The sequence below is a fragment of the Ruditapes philippinarum genome, unplaced genomic scaffold (assembly GCF_026571515.1).
Source record: "Ruditapes philippinarum isolate M1 unplaced genomic scaffold, ASM2657151v2 ctg3707_1_1_1_1, whole genome shotgun sequence".
Lineage (NCBI taxonomy): Eukaryota > Metazoa > Mollusca > Bivalvia > Venerida > Veneridae > Ruditapes > Ruditapes philippinarum.
Genome location: NW_026862631.1, coordinates 220,006 through 247,227, shown reverse-complemented (window position 1 = coordinate 247,227; position 27,222 = coordinate 220,006). Strand labels below are relative to the sequence as shown.

Genomic DNA, 27,222 nt, shown 5'->3' with positions numbered 1-27,222 from the left:
TAGCAGCTATTATCATTGGAATAGCATGCAATATAAACGTGTTAGAAATTGTCCTATTTTTTAACCCCACAATTGTACATAGGTTGCCACAATTGTACATAGGTTCGAGCTATATTTTTCAATTTGCAGCATTTCACACCACCCATCCTGGTCAGTCCTGGACTGTCTTTCTTACAACTGTGTGAAGCGCTTATTTAAAATAGGTACTTATACTAATATACTTAACTGAGCTGTAAAAAGATTTGAAACAATTAATAGATTTCATGGAATATTTACTAATAAAACATCTTTATTGGCCAAAAACATACTAAATTCCCAAACTCCAGGAATAATGGTTTAAGCTTTGTGTTGGACATAAATTCTACTGCCAGTGTTATCAGCAATTACACAAAATATTCTTTCACTGGTCAGTTTGCAGCATCCAGCTATACTGTCAGTTAAAAGTTGTTTGATTCTGTATTGGTTATTAGTCAATTCAACCAATTAATAGACTTAAATAAACATTGATTATAATAATACACATGTATTTACATTTTATTTTAATTGAAAGCCACATTCATTAATCTATCTGCAATACAGAAAGCATTTGCTGATTATCAGCCAAGACATTTTTGATTATCAAATTAAGTAGCTGCTGAAAAAAATAATAGCCTAATAATATGGTAATTTAAATTTTGAACAAAGTGAAATCTTAGAACATTGCCAAAGTATTTGCATCATTTTATTTAAACATTGTAAAGTTAGTGTTTTTATGTGCCTTATTATGTTTATTGTTAATAAAATAATCCAGACAGAAATCAACAAAGTTTATTACCATGAAGATAAAAAGGCAATCATTTTAAGAACAAAAATTATATAAATATCAAGAGCTTAGATGGACTCTGAAGTGCATAATAATTTATTACAAAATTATGAAAATATTTGTACATTTAATTGACACTAATATAATGTAAACAGTATTAAACAGATATTTTTGACATAATGCATAATGCCCATCCAAGGCTTTAATTATAATGAGTGAACAGGTGAAAGTCAAATAAGTTTAAATCTTGCCATAATTCCTTTCAATTTTATAATGTACTTTCCATTTATGAACGATAAATCAATGCCATTGGAAATTACCCAAAATGTTCAATTTATAAAAAGTTTGGGACAGTCTTTTTATATTTTAGGCATACCTATATAATTATTCCTAAACATTTTAAAATATCAGCTGTAGGTCAATAACCTTTTTTCAGTCAATTATTTGAAACATAAAGTCAATTCAGCATAACTTGACCATGACAAAATAGGCACAATGTCATTTTAATATTATAAGCATGTTATTTTGAAATTTAATAGGGTGTACTTTTTCACAATAAAATATTGTTTCAACACCGAAATTAAAGTAAGACGATTTATATTAAGTTTTTAAATATCAAACCTCACATCCTCTATTAGTTTACATAAAAATTGGTTTTGCAATTTAACCAAAGTTGTTGGGTATTATACTAAAGCCAAGAGAAAACTGTCTTGAATGATTTTCCTTTGAACAACATTCAACAAAGAAAAGTTAAACGTTGAATGCATGATTTTGTGTAAATATTATCAACAGTGTTTAACACTAAAATTTAAGAAGCGTGTTCACTTTTATCACTAGTTTAGGGGAATGAGTACCTATCATATAGCATGAGATTATAAGAAATCCTAAAGAAATGGAAAACTTTTAACCTCTAAATTTAAAACTTCTAACCTCTAAATTAAAGTTTTAAGTTTAATTATGTGTAGATCTATTGTCAAACTATAAGAAAAAATAAAAAGTAAACGATATACTTTCAAATTTAAAGTTTTATATTTGGATGGTGTTCACTATGACTAAATCATCAAAAGAGGTTCACAATCATTTAATAAATTAGCTAGTGATGGAGAATCGGACCAAAAACACAATCGATAATCGAATTGAATCAAACATAAATAATCGATTAAAATCGGTAAATAATCGAAAACTATTTGTAAATATGCTGGTTCATCTACCAGTTGGCTATAATTAGAAATACACTAGTACACATCTTTTCAAATATCTATTCTTTTATTTGCTTATAATATATGATCATATATTAAAAACCACAGACTAGATTTACATATCCATTGTTTGAAAAACCTGAAAATGAAATGTTTAGACAAAGCATAAACTCCTTAACAATAGCAATTTAACTCTTTTTAACCATTTAAATTCAAAATAAACTTTAACTATCACTAAGCTTGAAGAAGCACAAATCTAACAATAAGAATCCATGTTCATTTAAAAAAAAAAATATTGCTTTCACTTTCTCTGGACTAAGGCAGGTCTGGGCTCCTTGTCGCTGGCTCTTGGTACTGGTTCGGGTGGGGGCTGCGTTCATTGAACGCCACCTTTCCTTGTTGATCTTGTTTATCATATTTTGGACTAGATACAGTATGACTAGTTTCATCAGTGTTACGGTGAGGTTTGTCGAAATGCTGCATTACCTAAAAAAAACCAAAAAATATAATTTTCTCAGTTCATACTTTCCATTTAAAAACCACTACTTAAATTTTTTTTCTTTTTTTTTTAAATCATATTTTGGACTGTGGCTTAGTTTTCAAAAAAAAATCATTTTTTTCATTTTAAATCAACCTTACATTGATACATAAAACGTTAAACATAATAATTTACAAAGCATGTTATCATGTTGACAATTGCCTACGACAAAAACTGGTACAAGAACTACATGTTCGGTAACAGGTTATATCCGAAAAATGGAAGAAATATATCACATTTGTTTGCATACAACTTTGTTTTCAAAAGTATTAATTTTTAATTAACCTTACCTGGATACATTACAAGTTATACATTATCATTTTATATAGCATTGAACACGTTCATTATTTCTTACAATAAAAACTTGTACACGAACCACATGTCCGCTAACAGGTTATATCCGAAAAAATGGAAGAAAATATTCACCTTTGTTTGCATACGACTTCATGTATTATCGGCAAATGACGGTCGTCATGTGAAGGTTGTGCTTGACTGGCGGGCCGTCAGAATGTTTTTTAAAACCAAAGACAACACCAAACTGACGAGCGTGTCTTCCCTGGGAAGTTGAAAATTTGCTCGTCCGACTTTACGATGAGAGTAACGTCCCTTTGTGATTTTCTTTTAACCCAAAGAAATGTAAGTAGCAACATCGATTTTACAGTAAAGAAATCGATTGTCGCTAACATAAGCGGCCAGCGACGATTATTCGATTCTACTCGATCATCGTGACATCACTAAAATTAGCTATCCATTTATTATATTAAAATATTTATCTTTTTAGGTTGTGTAAAGTAAATAAAAGGTGCAATGGAAAATGAATTTTACAATGAAAAGTGAACTACAACTTGTCAACTTAAAATTGCAATAAATTGTGTGACAAATATAATTTGTTATAGATCTGTACTGTAATGTAGCCTAGACCATGAATTATAAACAACATAGTCAGACAAAGACAAATATTTAAAATTATTATTATCATTATTAATTTATTATTATTAATAATTTATTATTATTTTTTTTAATTATGAATTCATGATTGTCTTATTATTATCATTAGATCACATCATCATTATTATTACTATTATCAATTCATTATTATTATTACTAATTTATTAACATTATTATCATCTTTAATAATTTATTATTATTATTATTATCATTATTATCATCAAGGCATTATTATTATTATTACTATTAATTTATTATTATTATTTTATTTTTATATAATGTTTATTAATTTACTATAATTATTATTATCTAATATCTTACTCATGTGACTGATGTTGCATTGAAGTCTGCATCTTTTAATTATTTGTGCATTATTAATTTATCAATTTCTATTTAATGTGATTTTAACCCCTTCTTATCTAACATATGATAATTTGCTTATTATGCATACTTAATTTTACCATTAAAACAATAGGCCCTAAAATAAGGCAATGTATTCACATCTATGATAACAAATACTGAAATATAACTGAATAATTAATTTGTTCAACATGTAGATCTAAACCTAGGTTCCACATTGTAAAATAATGTATAAAATAAACATTTAAACAGGAAATACCTCACCTAATACTGTAAGGAACTAAACTACTAGCTCTACTAACATCAGTCACCAATTTATCTCATACAACAATTCATCAAATGTCAGGAGTCATCACAAGACGCTGCTGATCACCATCGCATGCATTTCCACATTTCCCATACAGACCAGTAGTGTATTGTCTTTAATCACATTCTTCCAATCTCGTCCAACAAAAAGAAAATTATTTAAAAGCAAATAAAATGTATTTTAAAACTGATTAGCTAATAACAATTGATTTATTATGAACCTGTTAGATTAATAGACACATTTTTCCTAATTCAGGACAATTAGCACAAGTTAACAAAAATTTCTTGCTTCCACCATTCTTAACGCCATTGAAAATAGCAAAGTGCACCTACTGACCTAGCTAGATTATCGTATTATTTTTTTTAAAGGTTTTCATTACAATCATCATCGTTACCATCATAACTAATACACCGCGAATGATTTAACATATAGCGAAATACAGACATAGCTAAATGAATAGCCGTGGTGAGAGTAGATCCATGGATCGTCATAATAAAATTGTCAATTTACGGCAGCGGTCAGCATAAAGCTAGACAAAGTACAATTCACAAAACAATGAATATAAATAATTTAAATTTAAACTGTTCTCGACAACAATCTTTTGAAGATCTAAATCTGAATTGAATAAGAAAACTTCTCTGTCCATATAATATCCTGCTTGATTCAGTGTTCCATGTTCCCACCAAAGACATCAAGAACAAATCCGCTTCAATCGTGGAAAATATCAACAAAATTGCTGCTTATAGGGCACACAGAAAATCACCGACGTCTTATCGATTCATATCTAGAAGATATTACTATCGATTGCTGTTTTGATCAGCGATTTTTTCCATTTTTTTTTTCAACAATTCATTTCTTCCATTGTTACAACATTCGACGCCAGCGTTAAAAGGATATGACGTAGATACAGTACCTACGTCATAACCAGGGCAGGGTATAAGTTGTTCCCCAAATAACAGAGACTATTCTATAGAAATAGTCATCATTATATACCTTTTTAAACAAATAAACACCTCAATCGTGAAAATGAAAATATGTGTGTGTGTTCATTGAAAGTGCATATTCCTATCTGAACTATATTTCGTTTTTGTCTTTTCCTTTTCCTTTTTTTCATTAGAAGGTAATTGTATGTGCTGAAGAGGACATACACTGTCTCAAAGTTTCAAACTTAGAAAAAAATAGCAAAAAAAAAAAAAGAATAAAAAACCCATAGAAAACTGCATTTCAAAGACACAACATTGATTCGACAATAAATTCTGGTCGTAACGTCGATGAAACTCATTTCACCATACACATAACCTGTTAAAAATGATTATGATGATGATGATGATTATTATTATTATCATCATCATCATCATCATCATCATCATCATCATCATCATCGTTATCATCATTATTATTATTATTATTATTATTATTATGATGATGATGATCATCATCATCATCATTATCATCATCATTATTATTATTATTATTATTATTATTATTATTATTATTATTATTATTATTATTTTTATGATCATCATCATCATCATCATCATCATTATCATCATCATTATAATTATCATCATCATCATCATCATCATCATCATCATCATCATCTATCATTATTATTATTATTATTATTATAATGATCATCATCATCATCATCATTATTATTATTATCATAATTAACATTTTGGACAAGCAGGAGTTAACATAGAAAGATAAAAGGTCAAAGCATGAAAAATACAATTCACAATTCTATTTTTAATTTCGGCTTCTTATTGTCATTTTTTCTCTCGAATATTTCGAATATTTATTGTGACGCTGACGATGATTTCATTATTCTATTATTTCATTACTTTTTTGCTTTTTTAATCTTGTCTGTCTTATCTATATTAAAGCAAATCTGATTGCGTTCTTTTTTTTAATTGATAAGCATAGACAGACTAATATTTATACCTTACATACTAAAAAAAAATGTATGTATGTATGTATGTATGTATGGATGGATGTTAACCACAGCTATGACACATATTTTTGCAATGTCAGTTGATGTATAAAGAGATACATGTACCTAAATAGTTGAGTTGAATATAAATTTTTTTCGTCAGCAATTTAAAATTGGATCTTAAACTTGTTAATTTAAGACGGAATAAGAAAGTGATACTGAAATCGTTAGCTTTTCTGGAAGGACATCCCACTTCCATTTGTGGCTTCAAATGAAGGCTAAACAGCTTAACAAGGAAAACAAAGACATTCACAATTCTTTTTCATCATTTTTTTATTTCAAAGGAGCAAAAAATCATAAACATGACATAAGATATTTTTGTTTGTGTAAATAATTAAAATAAATATAAAACAAATCTCAATCTGAAATTACCTATGGCACTGTAAACGTTTCAATTCAAACGACGACAGTACACAAATTTTTGATACTTTTATGAAAAAGAAAATAACACAAAAATATTAATAGTAAATATTTCTTTTTTAGAAAATAATCATGATTGTATATTGTAGAATTTCAAAGAACTCATTTGCATATTATCGTTGCTTATAACTATTGTTTGATAGATGACATGGTTTTGCAAGTTAAGGTAAGTTAAAGTCATTTTCACTGTAAGCATTCAAAATTTACATATTCTTTAGTGTGTGTCATAAAAAATATAATATGTTTTTATATTTCATTGTCTCTTATGTACATGTATATCTTAAAAGTTAAAATCTATTTACATTATAAAATAAAGTTACAAATATAATCTCAAAAACAAAAACAAACAGACAAAAAAAGAAAACAGACAGTTCTTGTCAAATAAAGTAGGAACATGTTCAGATAATCTGTTCAATATAATATATACATGTATTAAACATATGACAAAGAGGGACTTTTTAACCAAAAATTCATTTTTTCTCCACTTATTAAAATTACTGATCTAAAAATATAAAAGTTTTATTTACTAGCGTTACAAATCGTAACCTATTGATATATATGTATAAAGCATTTTCCCAAAAAAAAAAATATATATGAAAAACCTATTAGTCAGGTACAAAAATAAATATATGTAGTTTGATAAATTATCAAGATAGCAAGAAACTTGTGAAAATATACAGATAGATAACAGAGATTACATAACTGCGTTGTATTTTTTCATAAGTGAAGTAACATGATATTTGTTTTAAAAAGTCAAATTAAAACATAATGTAGAAATTTATATTGAGTGAGTTAAACTGAAGTCAAAATGTCTGAAACATAAAATTTGAAATTCATACATTGATCAAATATAGCATTCAAAACGGAAATAATTTGCAAAGGATAATAAAAAGATATACTCAGAATTGAATATCGTTTTTTGTGGGATTCTGAACTCGATTTCGAGTGAAATGCATTGCAACGCTTTTAATTTTTGTAGTCATTTTGCACAATAAATTATTATTTTGGAAACATGGGATGGGGGAACGACCTAAAAATTTGCGCACAAGTTTTATCAAATGGTGTAATATTTCAAATCCCATCAAGTAAAAATCCTCAGATAAAAAGTCATCTATGTACAGTAACTGAAAGGTAGGGGAAAAAAAACATTATTGTTACAAAGTCAAATTTGTTTGAAACTCATATTACTGCGTTGTGAAATTTCTATATATAACTTACATGACATTATTACTATAAATAAAAGTCAAATTAAAACATAGCATAGAAAATTATCAAATTGTGCATATTATCATATTTTTCAAAATACAAAAATACATGCAAATGTATATGTATGTACAATAACTAAAACAAGAATGTGTTCGTTGCAAAGTCAATTTAGTATGCAGCAAAATAAATCAGATTTTTTATATAACAGATGATCTTGCAAAAGAAAGATTTTAATATCAAGTGATCTTAATACATGTATAATACAAAATCAAATTAATGAAATAACAATTAATGTGTAATGAACCGCATTACAGCTAACTCATTTCCAACTTTTTATACCTTTCTGAATATGTAATCAAAATAAAATAAAATAAAGTTCTATGTTGAAGAAAAAAATATCAACATTAAGTCAAATTAAAATTCAGAATTGAGTCAAATGAAAATTCATTGCAACAATAAGAAAGACACATTGACGTTTATACGCGTTTGTAACGTTGAAAGGTTTTTATGAAACAAGTGAAAAACTAAGCTGTAAAAACTGAACCCTGATAAACTCCGATATATTTGTTTTTACAATCCTGTAGCTTCGTTACAAGAGTTTCTTCAAAACAGATAAAGTAATAAATCTAAGGCTCTTAATGTAGAGTGTCAATGGTATATAAAGTTTGTCGAATAAAATATTGCTTTATACGACTTATAGGAAAGCAAATAACAATAAATAACATATATGTCAATTATAATCACTTTACAGATAATTTAAGCTGTTATTAAACCTAGTTGGGCTGATCGATGTATAAATCATGAACAAACATATACATATTGACTGTGGAGATTAAAAATGAGAACAAATAAATATATGTTAGTTTAACAGGTGCAAGATATAAAAACAAACTAAACACTGAACATGAGTATACTGTATGAAACTTAAATTAACATTTTATTGACGATTTCCTGATAAATTTTAACATTCAAGTGCTTTCATATGAGCTGGTGAAGAGGCCATTACTAAGTTTTGAGGAGCATATATAAGTTTATCAACATATAGACATAACGGCAATTGACTAATTGAAAGGTGGTTGACATTAAAGATTCATACACGGGACCCTTTTGCAAGAGTGAAAATCAACAATTTATGAATTAGAATACAGTTCTCTAGCTTTATAGCAGGTTTTATTATTATATTGTTGAATAAAGTAATACAAACAAATCACCCATGGTTCATGATGTTTCCTTTCATCAACATTATATTTGCTATGATTTTCATGAAAAAAAACTTAATGAACCCACTTTCAAAGTAAAACCAAAGGTGGATTTCTATTAAATCTGAACGCGGAAAATGGCAAATTCTATTAACAGGAAACAAAACAAGATTTGCAGAGATCATTTCACTAAAATGATATTATTGCCTGTTTCCACGCCCTGATTGGAAAGAACATGGCAAATTTCATTGCCGAACAAAAAAAAAACAACAAAGGTAAATGTATCTTTGTTTACTGTATATAACACGCGTGAGCGTATTTTATTGTAATGATTTAAAGACGTAAGGTAGATAGTTAATCAGAAATATGTGGAGAAACGTGCAGAAAGAATGCAGCTCGTAAAAATGTAGACTAAAAGTAAAACCGTATTATCTCTATAGGCAGTTTTCAAGAAGGGAAAACTGTGAACTAGAAAGCTTTTGCGATGCTTTTATTTCACCAGATCTATAATGATTTCTGATATTTATAAGTTTTATGTCTGCAATATTAGTTTGAATATTGTCTAATTCATTAGATGTATCAAACGTTTTATAGCAAAAAATGGTTACAAGAAGAACAGTATAATTACCAAAATCTCTATAAATTTTAGTCAAACCTCTGAACAAGCCAGTTTGACTTACTTAAAATGAGTAAAAGCCAATATAGAATGTTCATTTATGTGCCTGAAATTGCAATCTTTTGTATGTTTTACTTAGGAAATAATTTTCAAAAAATGTAATCTTACAATATTTATCAAAAGCATTCCTCACATACTTTCATTGTTCCATTTACCCGGTTTTATTCGTAATGGCGTTTATCATTGGTTGTGCATCAAATTCAAAATCATAACATACTACTGGAATATCTCTGCACTGCTCCGACTCGTGAACCATCGATGACGCTTCATCATAAACAGCAGTATTTTCATTTTTGTAGTCATTTTCATCATGAACGTCTTGGTATTCGCGTTTAATCTCACGGTACTTAACGTTACCTAAATCGGCACGAGCAGAAAGAGCGGGAAGGCATCTTTCAATGGCGTTCCTGTTCAGATCCAGCCGATTGTTTGGGTTGATGTATATTTCCATTTCTTCCGGTTTGATATCGATCACGTCATCAAACTGCTCTTCATTCTGATCGTAAAATTGAGATTTTACGTTTTCAGCGTAATTGCCGTACGTAAAACCCTGAGACGTGCGGACCAAATTGCCCTGCTGCAAAGACATGTCAGAAGCATACATTTCTGATTTTACCACCGTGTTGTTGAAACTTTTCCAGTAATTGTCATTATGATCAACTTTAATCCCGACGTTTTGTGGTTTTGGTATTTGTTGAGAGATCATTGTGTGGGGAGTGTACGTTTTAGAATATTCATAGTTCCGACCCAGCACTTGAGAGTCAGAAAACTGGCGAGATTGTTCGTAAGAATTCATTCCAGTCGCCTGATAATGACTGAATGAACAATGACCTGCGTATGCGACGTTGTCATGGCTTGCCTCCTCCGGGCTGCTTGGCGGAAGTGACTCTGGAGATACAGAAAGGCGAGTAGCACTTATAGGCACGCTGGAGCTCAGCCGCTGAAACTCGTTCTCGGATTGTCTGTTTGGAAAATCACTGTAGCTAAAACTGTTCGATCTTGGGAATCTCCCCATTGAATAGTGAGGGCTGCAACTGGATGCCCTGTCGTACGCTAAAGAGCCTGAAGAATGTTCAGTTGGTAGAGATGTGTTTGGGTTATTGTTGGCCTTTTTTGTGCCCTTCCGTCGGCGTGGACGGTATTTATAGTCGGGATATTGTTTCATATGATCCTGTCTGATCCTCTCCGCTTCGTCTATATATCGTCTCTTCTCGTCTGCTGGCAAATTCTTCCAATTAGTGCCTGAAGTAAACAAAGCAATTAAAAATAGATGTTTATGTTGACACAATTAAAAATGAATAACAACAAAAAGAGATAAAGAAAAAAACAACAAAAACAAAGAATAGAAAGAAAAGAAAAAACACATAGAAAATAATTTCTTTCTGTCATTTGAGAATTTTATTTTAAAGCATATTTTCTAATTTTAATGCAATGGCTTGATTTGAACTTAAAACCTCCTATTAAAAGTTAAAAATGAAAGAAATGGGGTAAAATAATTGTGTGCATATTTATTGAATATCCCATATCTTTTTTAATTAATTCATTCGTAATCTGATTTTTGTTTGAAGACATATGTAAATTGTGAAAATAAATATGATAAGATTACCATTTTTTTCAAAAGTGGGAAAAATGTCGGCAATTCAATCACCATAAAAATATTTTAAATTATTTTCATATTCCGGACTTTTATTCCAGATTTGAAATATCACCAATATGTATCCGTATGTATGTATCTTTTAAATAAAAAGTATACATGTAAATGACTTATTGCTACTGGTACAATATAAATCTATGACTATACACATCACAATTTTAACAGTTAAACATCAAACTATAGACTGAACGTAATTTTTAAAATGATTTAAAAAAATCCAAATAAATTAAATATTTATTCTGTTTCAAATTATTAGCAATAATTATGGGCGATGCTAGTATATTTTAATGTTCCAAATATCTACCGCAAGTTTAGGTTATAGGAAAATGTCCGGTAGAACTTATTTAGAGAAAATTAATATTATAATATTATTCGCGTAAAACCAAATTCATAGAATCCGTGCCGCACTTAACTGATTTCTAAAAAGTTACCACATCTACCTCTTAAACAAAAAATATAGAATTTAATTTCTTAATTCTTCAATGCACATTATTCCTCAGATATAAAATATTTTTTTTACATTTTTGGAAATGGCAAACATGAGTTTTATAATGTTTAAAAAGGGTTTCAGATTATGTTAGATGCTGGTCACTTGAGGAAAGTAGCATGTCCAAGTATTTGTTTATAAACATAGCAAAATGTAAATAAAGCAGTATTTTGACCTTCAAACAAAATACTTTAGAACTATAACTGAACCCATTGCTAAAAGGCAGCTAAAAATGGAAAACATTTTGAGAAATAAGAATAACAGTATAAGACTTTCACTTTAAGTTGATTATTTCAAGTTTCGGTCGTGAGTCATTTCATTAAAAAAAAGCCATCAAGGAATTTTGAAGTCTGCTTCCTAAGCAAAGCCGACTAATGAAATTTATCTTTGCCACCTGTAAGCCTCCACGTGCCGAGGTTACGTGCATTTCACAGGTTCAGATTAAAAACCATGTTTTTAGTTAATTAGGCTATATGGAGCTACTAATTGTCAACTACTATCAGATTAACAAATTAAAATTATCACCGCTTTTTTTACTACAACATAAGATAAACAGGTACTTTTAACTTAGCCTCAGAAAGCATTTTTTCTTCCTTTCGCTTCTTTTCGAGTTTAAGTTTAGTCATGTGTTTTATTCTTTTATTTTTCGTACAAAAAGACACATTTTTTTCAGATTTAGGGTACTGTTGTGTGCTGTTAGTCTAACAAAAAAGCATTTTGCACAGCGTTTAATTCAGATTAACCACAATACATTGTTGTAAAAAATACAAATCCAGTCATTTTTAAGTTATATTCAGTTACGATAATATAATATAATACAACAATTTTCATGGTATGATTTACGGACATACAAACTAATGGATAGTTTGCGTTTGTACTTGAAAGTTTTAGATTTTATCAAGATGTCTTATTATGCGTCCTGAATTATTTAGTCCAATATCATTAAAGGATGAGTGTAAATCCTGTATATCGTAATTTTTAGGGTTTTCTATTTTTCCCCAGAATTTCACTTTTGAAAATTTAATATCAGTACTATATATCAATAATAAATTAAAACTCTATGTTTATAAATTATGCATTCAAAATAATTTTTTATGAGTTTTACATTTTTTTTATCTAGGAAACAAAACCAATATTAATGAATAACAAATGGGTAGGATTTTATTGTAATTAAGTCTTCACGGGAAAGAATATTATATACCTGCACTCGGTGCACGGTGTATAGCAATATAACACCTTGTGTTAACAATGCATTAATATAACAACTATATGTCTAGCATCTCTGTACATATACTTAGACAAAATGAGAATGCCAACTGTTTTATTGATCTGTTAAGTCAGTAATTTTCAAGTTAATAACATCACGAAGGAAATTTTTTTCGTTTCAGATTACATCTTATTGCTTCTGAAAATGTTACACAGGTAAAAGTTAATTTAGGCAATCATATATTTACAGGTTATTTTCTACGCTTATTGTTCTTCTAAACGATTGTTATAATTAGACAAAAAAAAACAAAAAAAACAAAACCGACTTACCTAACATTTTACTCAGCTCTGCATTATGCACGTCTGGATTCTCGTCTGCTAGCCGTTTTCGCGCCGTTTTTGCCCAGACCATGAACGCGTTCATAGGTCGTCGAATACGCTGCTCCTTCTTCGGAATATTCATGGCAATGTGCTCTCTCATGGTTGCCGGATATGCCACTGAGGGTATCCACTGCTGGTAATTGTACCCACTAGAATGCGTCATAAAGGAGTTCGTCTGCTGTTCGTGAGGCGTGGATGTGGTATAACCTGGAATAACATTTCCATCCATATTTATTTTCTTGTTATCTTACGCTTCATTAGCAATTACACTTTTGTTGATTTCTAGCGAATTAGACATCTGTGAAACGCGATAATCAAAGCTAAAAAGATTGTGGGTTTTTTGTTTTGTTTTATTTTTAACAAAGTAATCTTAAAAATTCCAAGACTGTTGCTAACGCTTCACTTGCACAAATTAAAACCATACAGAACGCGCGTGCTGTTTTTATTACTTTGTTTGAAAAAAAAATCCCCAGTCACGTGAGTATCTTTTTTTAAATTTATTATTAAGTCGATTCGTAAAATTAGTCGTAATTAGTAACGTATATCTACCACATTAGATCACTATTTGATACTTTGATCAGGAAAATTATCAAATCACCGATAAAGTTCAGTTAACGTACGTATCTATCATCCGCGGTGATTGGCGAGGTTTTATGTACATTGAGCCTTTAATATTAATTGAATATGTATTCGATTAACGCGCAGAAAACAAAAGATATTTCTATAACAAACAAGCAAAGCCTGAGAAAAAATATATATACCGGCAAGCGAAGAAACTTATATCCCAGTTATCTATTATCAAGTTGAAATTTTACGCTCGCTAAGTGTCATATATCAAATTTATCGTGCGAACATGCAAACCTTACCTGCAAAAATGCACGGTACTTGACGATTTATTAATTTATTGCTTAACAATGCAAACTGAATTCTCTACTAACAGTTTGCCGACTAAAGAGATAATGCTTATCACGAATCGCTGTCCTCCAGTTTCGAGCTATTTGAAGACCCTCTTTCACTTTTTTAAGGAAGATAATTGGAAAAACCGGAAAGTACAGGTCGTGGAAAAATCGAAAAACGGAATTTTAATAAGCTGGGGGCGTAAACTAAGGGTGACCCATCTGTCCTATTGCTTTACCGCGAAATGATTGAATTATACATCATGCTAAACTTTCACTTTTGAAGAGACACTTCACTGAATCATTAACAATCATTTAGTAACCACTTATGTACAGATGCTTTGCAAAGATAAACGATTTTAAGTGACAAGTTTTAAATTGCTTAACAGTTGTATGTAAAGTTAGTTAATGATCTAGATTTGGACATGATGTGATTTATTATGGTTATACCTTATACTTATTTTTCAAGAATTGATATACAATGTATTGATATCAGGAAGAGATTCATTCGTTATCACTGGTTAATGTAATTTACAAATTTACAAACATTTTGTACAAGTGACTCTGTGTCAAATGATGATGATGATGTGTATAAATATGATGAATTATTGATAATGATAATAATAATATTTAAAAATGGAAAATGGTACTAACAATAGTAATGATGATGATGATGATGATGATGATCAGAGCTGCATTACTGGTACTGGTACTGCAGTACGTACTGCAGCGATTTTATAAGTACTGGTTCTGATACTGAATTACTGTCTTAAAAAGTGGTACTGCTACTGCATTACAATGCAGTACTTTTGGTTTTGATAAAAATAACATCATTTTTTTCTCATAAAATATCATTGATGATAATAATAATAATAATAATAATAATAATAATAATAATAATAATACCAATTCAATTCAAATCTAATTGCATTTTTCGGCAACCCATTAAATGCCTTTAGCAATACATACAAAACATACATAAATCACTTGAAATATGACATACATTCAATACAAACATACAATGTTCACATACAACGCAGAAACATAATAATAATGATAATAATAATAATAATAATAATAATAATAATAATAATAGTAATAGTAATAATAATAATTGATACTAAACTAATAATAATAATAATAATAATAATAATAATTATTATAATAATAATAGTAATAATAATAATAATAATAATAATAATGATAATAATAATCATAATGATAATAAGTTAATAATAATGATAATAAGTTAATGACGATGATGATTATTATTATAAGAATAGGAAGAGGAAAAGAAGAAGAAGTAGAAGAAGAAGAAGAAGAAGAAGAAGAAGAAGAAGAAAAAGAGTTATAAGAGTGATCAGAATAAGATAGAATAAAATGACAGATAAAATAAAAACAGAAAAGAAAATATATTAAATAAAATTACCAAGATTTACAATAATTATTATAAGGTTCGGTTTATATAGCACCAACAAGAAGCTTTTTAAAAAAGTAACCAGTAATATTTTAGTCATGGACAGAATCATTTCACATGTACAAGCGAACTGAAGTACAGTGTACTTGTTTTGTGGTCTGCGATTCTTAGTTTATACTAAATTTATCTAAGTTCGATTGTGTTGCAATCTATGAGCTTATTGAAACACTCTCCAGTTCCTGGAACAAACAAGTGCTAAGCAATGAGTGTACAGTTTCTTGCTCAAGGAAACAACAGAAGTCCGACCTATTTTCTCCTTTACATATCGATTTAAAGCGCACATCTGGAGCAACGGAAATTCACATATATTTTTTACCGATGCTTAATTTTTGGAATCCATATGGGGTTCTGCCCAGTGCTGTTGCAATGATTCAAACGGTTAAACATTACATAGCATAGCATAGCATAGCATAGCATAGCATAGCATAGCATAGCATAGCATAGCATAGCATAGCATAGCATAGCATAGCATAGCATAGCATAGCATAGCATAGCATAGCATAGCATAACATAACATAACATAACATAAGACAACATAACATAACATAACATAACACACACAACACCACACAACACCACACAACACCACGCAACATAATAGTTTCTTGCCAATGCTTTTATGACTTACGAGTATATCTGACTTTTAATTAAGTTTTGTTCGATATTATGCCACTATATCTTAAGGATTGTTTGAAAACCACAGCGCTTTTTATTAACATACGGTTACATTGAAGTGTCATGGCTAGATTGACCACATTCAGAAATCAGAGAGGGTTCACGTTTTCCCGCCTGCATTGAAAATGATAGAAAATCATTTCCATTCATTTTATAAGTAGCCGGCATTTATTATATAAGTAGATTATCAATTAGTTAGGAAATACTTGATTAATTTTCTGGATAATACTGAAAATGTACTGGTTTACTTCACTGTGCTCCTTTTAACCCTTACCACGCGGGCCTGTTCCACGAAATTACTAGTATTCATCATTTTAGGAAAAAAAAATCATATTAAGAATTGACTGAATATCGAACGGTGTCGTCTGGTCATGGCGTTGGTAGAATCAGTTACCCACCAGAAACTAAGGGTGAATTGATTACTTTTATCATGTACATGTTTATATTTGTTTAATTTGGTAACATTCCGGAACTGAATTGAAAACCGTTTATGAATATTACAGTAGAACTGTGTTAAGGAATTATCATTTGACTTATGAAACAACCTTATGAGTTTGTTTGAGATGTTTGTTTCATTGGGTTTTACGTCACACCAACACAGTAAAGGTCATTTGGCGACGTTCCAGCTTTACTGGTGGAGGAAGACCTCAGGTGCCCTTCCGTGCATTATTTCAGGCACGAACGGGAACCTGAGTAGAACCACCGACGTTCCGTAAGCTAGCTGGATAGCTTCCTCACATGAAAGAATCCAAAGTCCCTGTCGGGATTCGAACCCACAGCGGTGAGGGGCAAGTGGTTTGAAGTCAACGACCTTAACCACTCGGCCACGGACACCCCATTTGAGATGTAGTTTGAACCGATAACTCCTATTCACCATATGGAATAGTCTTGACGTGTTTTGTTACAGGTTGCAAACTGTTGCAAGTATTTCTATCAAGTATTTTTTACCGATGCTTAATTTTGGGATCCATATGCGGTTCCACCTCGTGATGTTGTAAGAAGACGAAAGCGGCTTCGACTTAATACGGATATTAAAACTGATATTATCGATATCTAGCGACTTCATTTCTACTTACACGCGGGCATGTTCACGAACCTTTCCATTTTGGAAAAAGAACTGATTCAATGAATTCGAAACGGTGTGACTGTCATGGCGTGGAGAATCAGTTACCAACTAGGAATACATACTTTGATCATGTATTTTGTTTTTATTAATTTGGTACATTCGAACTGAAATGTAATACTATGATATTACAGTAGAATGTGTTAAGAATTATCATCTTGACTTATGAAAAACTTGTTTTTTGAAGATGTTTGTTGATTGGGTTGTACGTCACACCGACACAGTATAGTCATTTGCGACGTTCGCTACTGGAGGAAACTCAGGTGCCCTTCCGTGCATTATTTCAGGCACGAACGGGAACCTGAGTAGAACCACCGACGTTCCGTAAGCTAGCTGGATAGCTTCCTCACATGAAAGAATCCAAAGTCCCTTGCTACTAAGTGTAACAATAAAATATTGCTATCGAAATATTGCCCTCGAAATATTGTCATCGAAGTATTGCTATCGAGTTTTACTAATGAGTATTACTATCAAGTATTGCTGTCAAGTATTGCTATCGGAAATTTGCTATCGAAGTATTGCTATTGAAGTATTGCTATCGAGTATTGCTATCGGATATTGCGACCAAATAATGCTACCAAGTTTAGCTATCTTGCTGTAAAGGATTTATATCTTGCAAAAGGATTGCTATAAAATATTGCGATAAAGTATTGCTATTAAGAATTGATCTCTTGCTATCAAGTATTGCTAACACGTATTGCTATCAAGGATTGCTACTTTGCAATCAAATTTTGCTATTTTGCATACAACTCGATGAAATAGATTCTGTATTTAAAGAAAAAATCTTGAATATTCTCTATGTATAAAAATATAAAGTGTATATTTTATGGCGGCTGATTTGGCACGCTTTTGTGCGTCTAGTTGGAGCTAGCGACAAAACGACAAAGCGCCAAACGGCACGTTGCCAGACTTTCGTCTGGTCGTCCTGTCTCTAGCGCGGCTCGCCAAACGGCGCGTTGTCGTGCGGCGCGTTGTCGAGATCTCGCCCTGTCGCTTGGCTTATAAGCCAATCCTTCAATTTGAACCAAGCGACATTGTGACATCGCGACAACACGTCGCACGACAACGCACCGTTTGGCGTGCCGCGCTAGAGACAGAGCGCGACAACGCGCCGTTTTGCGCTTTGTCGTGTTGGTGTTGTCGCCAGCGCCAACGCGACGCACAAAAGCGTACCAAATCAACCACCATACATTTTATTATATATTAATTCATATAAAATAACCGGAAAAACGGAACATTGCGAATATTCAGCTGAGTATCATTTAGTTTGTATTGTTTTTAGATGAATAAATATCGATATTTCTTAATGCTGTTGTTATTAATTATTGATTAACATTTACCACACTTTGCTTTTTTTTTTAAATCTATGGTTACATGAAGCCGACCATAAGTAATTGAAAGTAACAATCTTAAAGGCACATTGTGCCTCATAATTCAATATTTTCTTTTTTTTTTAGAAATCTCAAACATGTATTTTATAATGTTTTAATAATGCTTTTAGAGTATGTTAGAAGCTTAACAACTGAAGAAAGTAGGCTTGAAATGTGTTTGTTAAGGTAGCAAATTGTAAACAAAGTAGAATTTTGAATTCCATGTAAAATATTAATTCACTATAGTTATCCTAATTCCAAACTGAGCAAAATTAGCAAAAGCTAATTCATCTACGTAGCAAATCAGTTTTTTTTTTGGAAACTGTAAACATTATCAATACTTAAAACATTTTGAGAAATAAAAATAAAAGCCTTTCTGGGACATGATAAGCCTTAAATATCTTTAGTTTGAGTATATAACTACCGGGATATGTAAACACTTCCTCGTCTGTATGTAGAACTACGGGCATTACAAATTGATCTTTCTCGGAATTCAATATTTGGATCACTTTTAAAACCCACTTGTCTGAGTACTTCTTATTATGTCTTGCTACAAAATATTTGGACTACCTGACCCCAATTTTAAGGACGCACTTCGCCAATTATTTTCAAGAAGTTTGTATGTATAAATATTGCAAGTCAATGATTTGCATGGGTTTTTCAACAACTTTGGTGTTAAATAACGAGTTGACTGAGGCAAGTAAACAATATAAAATTGTTAATAAACGTTAAATACATGCAAAATAATAGTTTTTAATACACGGGGTTTTTATTTAAATTTTGGCAGCCATTTTGACGGCCATTTTGGATATCTTCTTTGCCAATTTTACACCTACATAAATGTTCATATTTCTGGAAATAATAAACCAATTTTCAAGAAAATTAGCATCATCAGTAGCATTATGATTTTGAAATAAACTCGGACTTTTATTTGCATTTTTTATCAGTTACATAGACAATAAAATTACTAACAATAAAAAATAAAAGTTGAATTTACCGAATTCACAAAATGCACGATTTCTACCAAATTCATATGGAAAGAAGTGTTATTATGGTCCAAAAAGATTTATTTCAAAGTATGCGTTAATGAAAATAATAGTAATATAGGATAAACGCACTTTTTTCCGTGTTAAAACATCTGCAGAATCCCGAGGAACGGTTGGTGCCAGAGCCCGGTAAAAAGAATCAAGCGCGCTCTGTGCTTCACGATGATTAAGTGCATCGATGACTTTGTTATAATCGTTATAATCAACTACACTTACATATATTTTAAATGGCTGGAATGTCTATTTTACACGGGGCACATGCCCCACGGTATGACTCAAGCCGGTCAAAAATATCACCCAGGAAAAAACAAATGATCATTATTATTGTATGATAAATGTTTGACTTCTGTGCTTGTCCTTGTACCTTTATTTTGAATTATAAAAAACATGAAATAGTGATACAATTTCCATTTCTGCGAGAGGCTCTATTGCGAACTTTTGAACAAAATTGTTTATTCAGTCTAATATACATTTAGTGCATAATTGTGATACTCTTAGAGACTTAGGATTTGGAATGCTACAATTATTTATGAGAAATGTATATGACTTGTTACCTTTTTAAGCATATGAAATATAAACAAAGATCAAAAGTATTTACAAATTCTTAAGAAAATTAACAGCCGGGGAACATGAAAACATTTTAAGTTTGCTTGACAATTGCTTTATTTCGATTGCATATTTCAATGACAGCCCCGCCATGATTGCTTTAATGAAACGGAGTCTGTTGAAGACAAGACCTTCATACAACTTAACCTTTTTTGTTTGTTTGTTTGTTTGTTTGATATTTCCAGCTGCATGTCAATATCTAGATACAGCATAAATCCTGTAGAAACCGTATGAATATGGATCTGTATCAGCTGTAGGTCAATATCTAGATACAGCATGGATCCTGGAGTAACCAAATAAACATTGATAGGCATCAGCTGTACATGTATGTCAATATCTAGATACCGCATATATCCTGGAAAAAAACGTATCGGTATATCTTTTCAAAACTATTTAGTGTCGGTTTTAGAATTACAATATAAATACTAGAAATCAATATCTATAAGTGTGTATCAAGTACTTGATGACGCTGAATTATAACGCATTATTAGCTTTTAATTATGCGGTCACTGCCCCATCGACCAATCAAATTAAAGACAAGTATCACTTCCGGTTTGCTAAATTCAGCATTTCTTTCTACAGCGCGGGTCACAATTGGCTTTAAGCATATTAAAATTATGTCTGAAAAAATGTTAATGTGAATTTATATTCAATGATTAAGTCATTTATCACATACCCGTACAGATTTTGCGACCCCGTAAAAATGGTATTGCACGGTCGTGCATATATGACCTGACATCATTTCAGTTACATAAATATAGCGGACGCGCTAAATGTTAGTGTTATACTATAGGCGCTGCAATGTAAAATGTTTCTTTATCACTTCAAACGGTCTTTGTTTTTGGTTTGTGATAAATAGAATATTAAATTCGCAGTCGTGTAAGTTCATTATTAAATTTATTGAACTCGTTGAATAAAATATTATGCTCGCATTTTTATTAAATTCAGTATTGAACTTACTCTCATTCAATACCCTCTATTTATGTAATCATAAAGCGGTAAAAAGCCTAAAATTTACAAGCAGTTGTACTAGAGGTTTAATTTTCTTTTCTTTTTTTTGTACAAGCTCATATTGATACAGTGAAATATTTATGATCTTGACTGTAGAAACAAAAACGCAAATTAAATGGATGCAATTCATAATTGTTTTATTTTTAAAACACTATGACATCGAATTGGTGTCATTTTTTATGTTACGTAATAATTTCTCGCAAAGTATTCGTGAATTTTGAAAATTTGCATACGCGGGAGTAAAAAGTAACACCAGCTATATTTCATCGTTGGATATCGTTCAGATTGACTAACTATATATATGTAAATGTAATTGAACTTGCGGATTGTGTTAAATTCAAATATCTAAACTAATTATGTATTAGTAATCTAGTAATATAAGATAAATGTGGAGCTCTATAGGGACATCATATCACATTGGCTTATGTTTTTGTCACATGAAAATACATAATTAAATTCGAGCCAAAGAAATAATAACAGATAGAACAAATCTACAACCAAGACAAAATTTCAAACGTATTACATTTTTATAGTGCAATACACATGCTGTTCAACTGTGAAACTATCTAGTGATTTAATTAACAGTACCATGAGTACAACAAAACTAAATAGGATCTGCTTCAGGTCATACAAGATCGATATTAGATTGACATCCTCCTAAGTATGAAAATTATTGAAAACTCATCATTAAGTTCAATATGAGGACATTTTCCAACATCTATCAATAATAATTAACTTTTTTTTGGAAAAGAAATGTATTAAAGTGACGTGATGCCCATCCAAGGTTATATAGTAAGTTAAAAGGTGAAAGTCAAAATAAGCTTTTATTTTGCCATAATTCCTTTTAATTTTATAATGTACTTTGCATGAACGATAAATAAATCACGTGGTTTAAGGAAATGTCTGTATATATCCATAGGAACGCATGTGTGGCGCCGTTATATGTCGCAACGACGCTAAATGTCGCACTTGCCGCCAAATTGCACTATTGTCGCTAAATGTCGCAAACGCCGCTAAATGTCTCAAATATTATGCCGTTAAATGTCGCAATGATGACATTAAATGTCGCACCATTTTCCCTTATCGTTACATGTCTAACACTACCATTAAATGTCGCAATATCTAAATTCGTGTTAAAGAACTCGTATTATGTCAATATAAACGTTATGTACTTGCTATCTATCAGATAGGAAGGTACAAAGTAATTGGATGAAATTAGTCGGTATTACAATCTGGAAACAAAGCGATCCCTCAAAAGCATTAATCACAACAATTACAAGAGAATTGCAGACTCGGTTTGATTGAGTCTGTACATGCGGGATAATGAATACGTGCAACATCCCCCATGCCCCCTAGCACCGGCTTGAGCGGTTCTCAACTCTCAACACTTAATAGTGCTGGCATCAACGATCCCGAAGTGTTACAAATTGACGATCACAATTTATGCCAAAAAGCCCATTGGTGTTTAAACACATTTGTATACATTTTTTATTCAGCAGCCCAGATGTCGTGGATTCGAGCTACGACATCAGCTTGAGATGAACATTTTAAAATCTGCCCTGTAAAAAAGGGGAGGACAACTCTTTGTTCATTTCTGGTAAGAGAAGGGGGAATCCTGTGATGCGTGTATCTGCCCACACTGTCACTATCCTGTGTATGCAAATGGTCGAAAATCTCTAATATATGAGCCGCGTCACGACAAAACCAACATAATGGGTTTGCGACCAGCATGGATCCAGACCAGCCTGCGCATCAGGATCCATGCTGTTCGCTTACAAACCCTATTACAATTAGAGAAACTGATAGCGAACAGCATGGATCCTGATCAGTCTGCGTAGGCTGGTCGCAAACCCATTATGTTGGTTTTGTCGTGACGCAGCTCAATTATTGACAACGTTTTTAAAGGAGTTTTGGTATGAGACCGTCCGGTGCAAAATCTTAATGTTCTTAAAAACTGTTGAAATCGTAATAAAAAGTTATAAAAACCTAATTAGGACTTTGTTACTTCTGTTAGGTGGTTTTTAAAGTCTAAGTTAAGGACTTTTTCAATGTTTAGAAACTATTAAGGACTTAATGAATAAAAAATTCTTATTTTTTCTTGGTATAAAAAACTCCAAAAAAAAAGAAAAGAAGTGAAAAAAGTGGCAATGAGGCTTTTAAAATCCTTATTACGATTTCAACTTTTTTTTAGAACATTTAGAACAGATTTTGCACAAGACGGTTCCATACCTAAACGCCATTGCATTCGTTTATATTTTTGTAATTTTCGACCATGCGACCACATACATGCATCGAGAACATATAAAGAAAGTGACCGTGCGACCACATACACGCATCACAGGATTCCCCTCCTCTTACGAGAAGGGACAAAGAGTTGTCCGCCCTTATGATAAAGGGCAGACTTTAAAATAATGCCAACGCCTTATTGCTATCGATAAGGTGGCTATTTTAACAAGTTTTTTTTTTTTTTTTTTTTTGAGGCGTTTATTTAAGGTCGCCGCCGGAAACCCATATGGGCGACCGTACACTCAAGTCGGGTCATCCTAGAGCGTCCCGCCGAGATTTTTCGTCGATTTTTTTCCAGCTTTATTGGTGGAGGAAGACCCCAGGTGCCCCTTCGGGCATTATTTCAGGCACGAGCGGGCACTTGGGTAGAACCACCGACCTTCCGTAAGCCAGCTGGATGGCTTCCTCACATGAAAGATTTCGACCCGAGTGAGGATCGAACCTACAGTGGTGAGGGACCTGTGATCTCAAGTCAACGACTTTAACCACTCGGCCACGGAGGCCCCTTTTTAACAAGTTTGTCTTGAAGTGGTTTATGTACGACAATAGTTATGCAAACCAAGCGGGGTATCAGTTTAAGTCCTTTTAAGTCCGTTTTGAAATGTTAAAAATATTATATTTGATTTATTGGGAAATTTTGAGTTTAAAGTTTTTTCTACTTTTAATTCTCTGTGTATGACACAATTATTTTAATTTTGCAAAACATGGACGTTTCAGAAACGTTTTATATTGCATTAAATATTGAAGGTATATTTCACACTTTGTTTTCAAATATGAACGCTTGACCTGGGGGGCATTTTTGCCAAAGTACACATTCCATTTCTATATTAGACTTATTCTACTTGTAATAAAAAGGTAATGTGATAGGCTGCAAGAAAAAATAGATTAAACTTGAGCAGCCGACAATTCTGAAACTGGTAAGACTGTATATATTTGCAAGTCTCACCTTCCCCGCTGAATTTTTAAAATTCACTTTTCAAAGCTCCCATTTTTCAGAACTGTCTATAAATCTGGCATATCAAGATAGAAAATTCATAAGTTAGCCATAAGTACAGAGCCGGTTGAGTCTGCATGGGTGATATACTGGTAAAATTATTTCGGTTCCAGAAGTGTAAAAGGTTCAGTGTTGATAACAGTGGTCATATTTACACAATTGAGCCGCGTCACGACAAAACCAACATAATGGGTTTGCGACCAGCATGGATCCAGACCAGCCTGCGCATCCGCGCAGTCTGATCAGGATCAATGCTGTTCGCTATCAGTTTCTCTACTTGTTATAGAGTTTGTAAGCGAACAGCATGGATCCTGATCAGACTTCGCGGATGCGCAGGCTGGTCTGGATCCATGCTGGTCGCAAACCCATTATGTTGGTTTTGTCGTGACGCGGCTCAATTATTCATTCAAAGTCCAAATTCAACTTTTTTGATACCGTTTTCAATCTGCTTTTATGCCTACGTAACTGTAGCTTATGCCTTTAAAATTTCATTTGTTATATTTTCTCAAGATGGAAAAGTAACCAATGCGATAATACAACACTTTTTAAGGACACACAGTAAACTTAATTTCAAATCACACGGACTCCATCAATTAAATGCCATTTCATATTACCTGAAAATATAACGAATGACCCAACGTCTATGAACTCAACACTGAGAGACCTAACATATAGGAAAATTTGATCGTACCGTAACTCCGTGTCAATAAAAAACTTTTTCGACATTTTCCTATTAACATTGTTTCTGTCATTAGGGATGTTTTAACATATGATAGTTTAAAGCCCCCATTATTAACAAAGGTACAATACGAATAAAATGAGCTTGATTTTCTGTCCGTATGTTAGCAAGTTAAAGAGCATTTTCCGTCATCATGGACAATCTCGAAAATACATAACTGCCTACAACGACAGTATTTTCACTTCCTACGCCTGTATCATTCTAAAGAACTCAAGAAAAGACACAGTTGGTTGATATTTTACATATTTGACCTTAAGTGATGATTGCATCAATGAAATTTATAAAATTGTAATCTTATTGTGACAAAATAATAACACATATGTTATAATACCTTTAATAACGTTAAAACCGCAGAAGGTGAAAGACCAACACAAAATAAAATAAAAATCTGATCTGAGATTGAATTTTTATTGAGTCTTTCTAAAATAAACTTCCCTGTGAGCCGGATCCATCTCAAGCTCGAATCCACGACATCTGGGCTGCTAAATGAAAAACGTAAATGTGTTTTATCACCAAGGGGCTCTTTGGCATAAAGTGTGCTCGTCAATTCATAATACCGACTACTTAAGATTATCTCAATTTCATTATTTTTATTATTATTATTATTATTATTATTATTATTATTATTATTATTATTATTATTATTATTATTATTACTTCTACTACTATTATTATTATTATTATTATTATTATTATTATTATTATTGTTATTAAATCTTAGGAACACGAAAGAAAGTAAAGAATCATAGAATTCTAATAGTATATAATATATTGATATATACTTACGAATTGTTGTGAAGTCAAACAACCTCAATACAGGATAAGTCACTTCCTGAATTACCAAATATAACACTGTAAAAATATACGAATATTTAGACTATACCTATTTTTAAAAAAATAAATACATTCATTAAAAGATGTTCACTGTTATTGACTTTGTAATTAAATTTTGTCATTTACGATATGAATATAATATATATACTAATATATAATTCTAACTCGAGACTGAAAGTAGAAGAAATAAAAATAGAAACATATTAAAAGGATCATATGATGAAGACTGGACAAAAATGCGCGTGATGAATAAAACTTTCCAACTTATTACATGATGAGAAAACCTTTAGAAATATAATTATATGGAAGATTGTAAAGGCTTAAATTTATTAAATACGCAAAAGGATCACTGATGAAATGAGGGCATATTAAGTGTTTAACACTCGTGGGAAGATGTCAGTGTGTTACTCATCCATTTTTGACGTTTTTTTCGTCAGTTCCGTTTTTAGTTGATGTTTTTACTATTAATTCCTTTATTTTGTAAAAGTGTTGATTTTTATGTATTTTTTTATCCATGATCCTTTACTAATTAGTTTTTTTAACATCCTCTAATTTTTTTAACATGTATATTTTCTTTCTGAAGAATGGATGTGAGAACTTAAGAAGAAAGGGCAGGGGGTCAGTCATATATATTAACACTTCTTTCACACTTTATTTTTGCTAAACTATTAATCACATACATGTATGTATACTAAGCAATATCTGATAATTAATCTGATAATTAATCGGACTGACGAGCGTGCATTCTACTTTCCCGCCAAATCATTGGACTTTATCAATTCTTCGGCC

The 27,222-nt window shown here is 31.3% G+C and overlaps 1 protein-coding gene and 1 long non-coding RNA gene across 5 annotated transcripts; both read right to left on the bottom strand.

Moving 5' to 3' along the window:
• Positions 1-6,402: 6,402 nt before the first annotated feature.
• LOC132719649 (transcription factor Sox-17-beta.3-like) lies at positions 6,403-26,577 on the bottom strand. 4 transcript variants are annotated; one of them, XM_060703457.1, is made up of 3 exons: positions 26,386-26,577; positions 13,326-13,583; positions 6,403-10,890 (listed from the first exon to the last, which is right to left on the bottom strand). In XM_060703457.1, the coding sequence occupies exons 2-3, from the start codon at positions 13,537-13,539 to the stop codon at positions 9,800-9,802; spliced, it is 1,305 nt and encodes a 434-aa protein (XP_060559440.1). In that variant the 5' UTR covers positions 13,540-13,583; positions 26,386-26,577; the 3' UTR covers positions 6,403-9,799. The 4 variants fall into 4 exon arrangements, with proteins under 4 accessions (XP_060559440.1, XP_060559439.1, XP_060559441.1 ...); XM_060703456.1 differs by lacking the exon at positions 26,386-26,577 and adding an exon at positions 14,243-14,596; XM_060703458.1 differs by lacking the exon at positions 26,386-26,577 and adding an exon at positions 14,138-14,157.
• LOC132719639 (uncharacterized) lies at positions 24,037-24,373 on the bottom strand. Its single transcript, XR_009624252.1, has 2 exons — positions 24,246-24,373; positions 24,037-24,195 (listed from the first exon to the last, which is right to left on the bottom strand). It is a non-coding gene; the product is annotated as an uncharacterized LOC132719639 (long non-coding RNA).
• Positions 26,578-27,222: the final 645 nt, after the last annotated feature.

What these genes read in the sequence shown, in the direction of transcription:
- LOC132719649 (XM_060703455.1), bottom strand. Translation starts at nt 13,605, where the DNA reads ATGGATGGAAATGTTATTCCAGGTTATACCACATCCACGCCTCACGAA. An exon ending in AGAGCTGAGTAAAATGTTAG is followed by an intron (nt 10,891 to 13,325) that starts GTAAGTCGGTTT and finishes TGTTTACTTCAG; the next exon opens with GCACTAATTGGAAGAATTTG.